At 65.1% G+C, this 2,745-nt stretch overlaps 1 protein-coding gene across 1 annotated transcript; it reads right to left on the bottom strand.

The window, feature by feature from the left end:
* Positions 1 to 251: 251 nt before the first annotated feature.
* MNEG_6989 (D-tagatose 3-epimerase) lies at positions 252 to 2,516 on the bottom strand (the record flags this gene model as incomplete). The annotated part of the gene is made up of 7 exons (XM_014044539.1): positions 252 to 352; positions 660 to 822; positions 1,111 to 1,279; positions 1,502 to 1,602; positions 1,878 to 1,983; positions 2,103 to 2,267; positions 2,491 to 2,516. The coding sequence occupies 7 exons, from the start codon at positions 2,514 to 2,516 to the stop codon at positions 252 to 254; spliced, it is 831 nt and encodes a 276-aa protein (XP_013899993.1).
* Between the last annotated feature and the right edge of the window lie 229 nt (positions 2,517 to 2,745).

Raw genomic sequence — 2,745 nt, 5'->3', positions numbered from 1 at the left:
GCGGCCAGGGCTGAGGAGTCTGACCAGAGGTCGCGCCACACACACCTGGGTCGAGGATGGAGCGAGCACGCGCTGCACTGGTGACACGTGTGCCTCGAACTTAGGGCGCGCTGCAAAGCGGTGGTTTCAAAATCAAAAAGCAATTCTAGATAGAAGAATTGATTGACCAGTCCAGATCGCGTCATGCAAGTGCATACGTGTGGACGTGCGGGCCGTTCAGGGCTGTTTCGATCAGCGGCCGGTCCCGGTGCTCACAGCGTGTTGCTGAGCTGCTCCGAGACGACGGCGCTGGAAAAGGACTCAAAGGTGATGGGCCCCGCGTAGCCCGCGGCCGCCAGGGCCTCAAACAGCCCTGCGGGTGGGGGTGCAGCAGTTGGAGTCGTCCCGCGCGAGCAGGGGCATACCGGTGGACGCTGCTGCAGGGGGACACATCGCGCGGAGTGCTGCAGGGGTGCTCGTTGTGCACTCACCACACTGCGTGCCTATCGCCCTGCCCTCACTATTAGTGCGCACATCCCAGTCAACCAGCCGCTCACGCACCCGCCCACCTCTCACGCGCGACAACCCCGCCCGCCCTCATGTACACAATCCGCAGAAGCACACATCATTGCACCTGCACTCGTACAACAGACCCGCCCCGCCTCCACCCGGTCCCCCACCTTGGAAGTCGACTGAGCCAGTCCCGAGGTAGCCGCGGTGCGACTCCCCCATGTGAATGTACCGCAGCCTGCTGCCCGCCGCCTGTACCGCCGCGCCCATGGAGACCTCCTCGATGTGCATGTGGTACGTGTCCAGGTGGATGAATACGTTGGGGTGGTCGACCTGGGGTCAGCCAGAATCAAGGGAGGGGCAATCGAAGCAGCGGCAGGATCAGGGGGCAACAGAAGAAGCAGCGGGACAAGGGAGCCACACGAGCAGCATCGCTCGGCACAAGAGTGGGACGGAGGCGGGACCGAGGGCGCCGTATTTGGAGGCCTCGCTGACGGTCGCGTCCACTTCGATTGAGCGCTGCGACAAACCAACAAACTAGCGCCCGGGCCCGCGCCTATGGGAGGTCCCCGGCCGCCCCCGCCGCCGCCGGCCCCGGCGCAACCTAATCAGCCGGCGCACCTCGTCCACGAACGCGGCCGCCTGCGCGGCCGTGTTGAGCAGGTTGGTCTCGTAGCGGTTGACCACCTCCAGGCACAGCGCCACCCCCAGGTCTGACGCCTTGGACGCCAGGCCACGCAGCGCGGCGGCGGCGTTGGCGCGGCCGGCGGCGGTCGGCGGGCCGGGGTACCTGCGCGCGTGGTATATGCCGCGCGGCGCGCGCACTCGTCCGGTGGGTTGGGATCACCTTTGTTGCTGCACCTTCAAGATCGAGGTTCGATTGCAACCTCTGCATTCTCCCTCGGCCCGCCCGCTGCGGCGCGACGCAACGTGCGTAATTGACGGCTGTACGGTCTTGCGGGGGCGTGGGAGACGGCAGCGAGCTCTGCCTTTGAGCGGCGCCCCCCCTCACTTTGCCAGGGCCGAGTACAGGATGCCGCACATGTGCCGCGCCCCCGCGTCCGCGCTGAAACGCAGGGCGTCCTCCAGCGCCGCCACGCCGCGAGCGACCACCTACCGCCGAAGCCGGCCGCGGCGGGGGTGCTTCACGCCGCATTTCATTCGCCTCCCCACCCCTGGCACCCCCCAAGCATCGCAGCATCCCTGGCGGCACGCGGGCCCCGCCGGCGGCCCGCACCCCGTGAGCGGGGCCCGGTCAAACGCTCGGTCAAACCATGCGCGCGGCAAGCAGAGCGGGCGACGGGCGGGCCGATTTGCTGGACCCGCAAGCAGTCATCTATGTCGTCATCGACGTCATTTCAACAAGAGCAAGCGGCCAGCCAGCTGACCTCTTTATCTTCGCTGGATATGTCAGAGTCCAGCGTCAGCCCCAGGCTGGTCGCGGCCGCGAGCCCGTGCTCCTCCAGCACACGCCTCGTCATCCGTCCGTCCAGCCTGCGGGCCGGGGCGGCACAACCGTGAGTTAAGTAGCGGTGCCAGTCCTGGCCCAGGCAGCGGGGGTGGTGGGGTCACACGCTGGCAGGCATGAGCCTGGCAACCTCGCATCTCATCACCTGGCGGCGTCAAACGCGGGGATCTCCACGAGATTGAATCCAGCCGCCGCCGACCCCACCGCCGCCCTTCTTGCCGCCGCCTCGTCCCACTCGCCGCACCAGACCAGCGAGTGCACGCCCAGCGGGTTGCTGTAGGCCCTGCTTTCGGCGGCGGCGACGACGACGCTGGAAGGGCGGGTGTGTTGGCGGGCGGCATGAGCCGGGTTTGTTTGGTGACTGATGATGCGGTACCTTGTACTTATCCCCTTCAAACTGCAATGAAGGCTCTTAATTCTGAGCTTCCGGATCGCGGAGATCACCAGGGCCGCGGAGGTGGGCAGAAACTATACCGTATGAACAGTTGAGAAGGGTGCTTATCGTGGCACGTGCACAATGTGCTGTGAGATACAAGCTCTCAGTGGCAATCTCACACATGTGGGTGCGGTGTTGCGGTTCTTACACACTGAGCTGGTGAGTCACATACAGTACCTGCAGGGTGAGGTGAACCTTGCTCCCTCGATCGTCAATTAGCTATGTGCTCAATTGCGTCTTTTTGCGTGTGCGCGCGCGCGCGTGTGTGTGTGTGTGTGTGTGAGTGTGTGTGTGTGTGTGTGTGTGTGTGTGTGTGTGTGTGTGTGTGTGTGTGTGTGTGTGTGTGTGTGTG

The sequence above is a fragment of the Monoraphidium neglectum genome, assembly GCF_000611645.1.
Source record: "Monoraphidium neglectum strain SAG 48.87 unplaced genomic scaffold scaffold01195, whole genome shotgun sequence".
Taxonomy (NCBI): domain Eukaryota; kingdom Viridiplantae; phylum Chlorophyta; class Chlorophyceae; order Sphaeropleales; family Selenastraceae; genus Monoraphidium; species Monoraphidium neglectum.
This window is presented reverse-complemented; position numbering and strand designations above follow the sequence as displayed.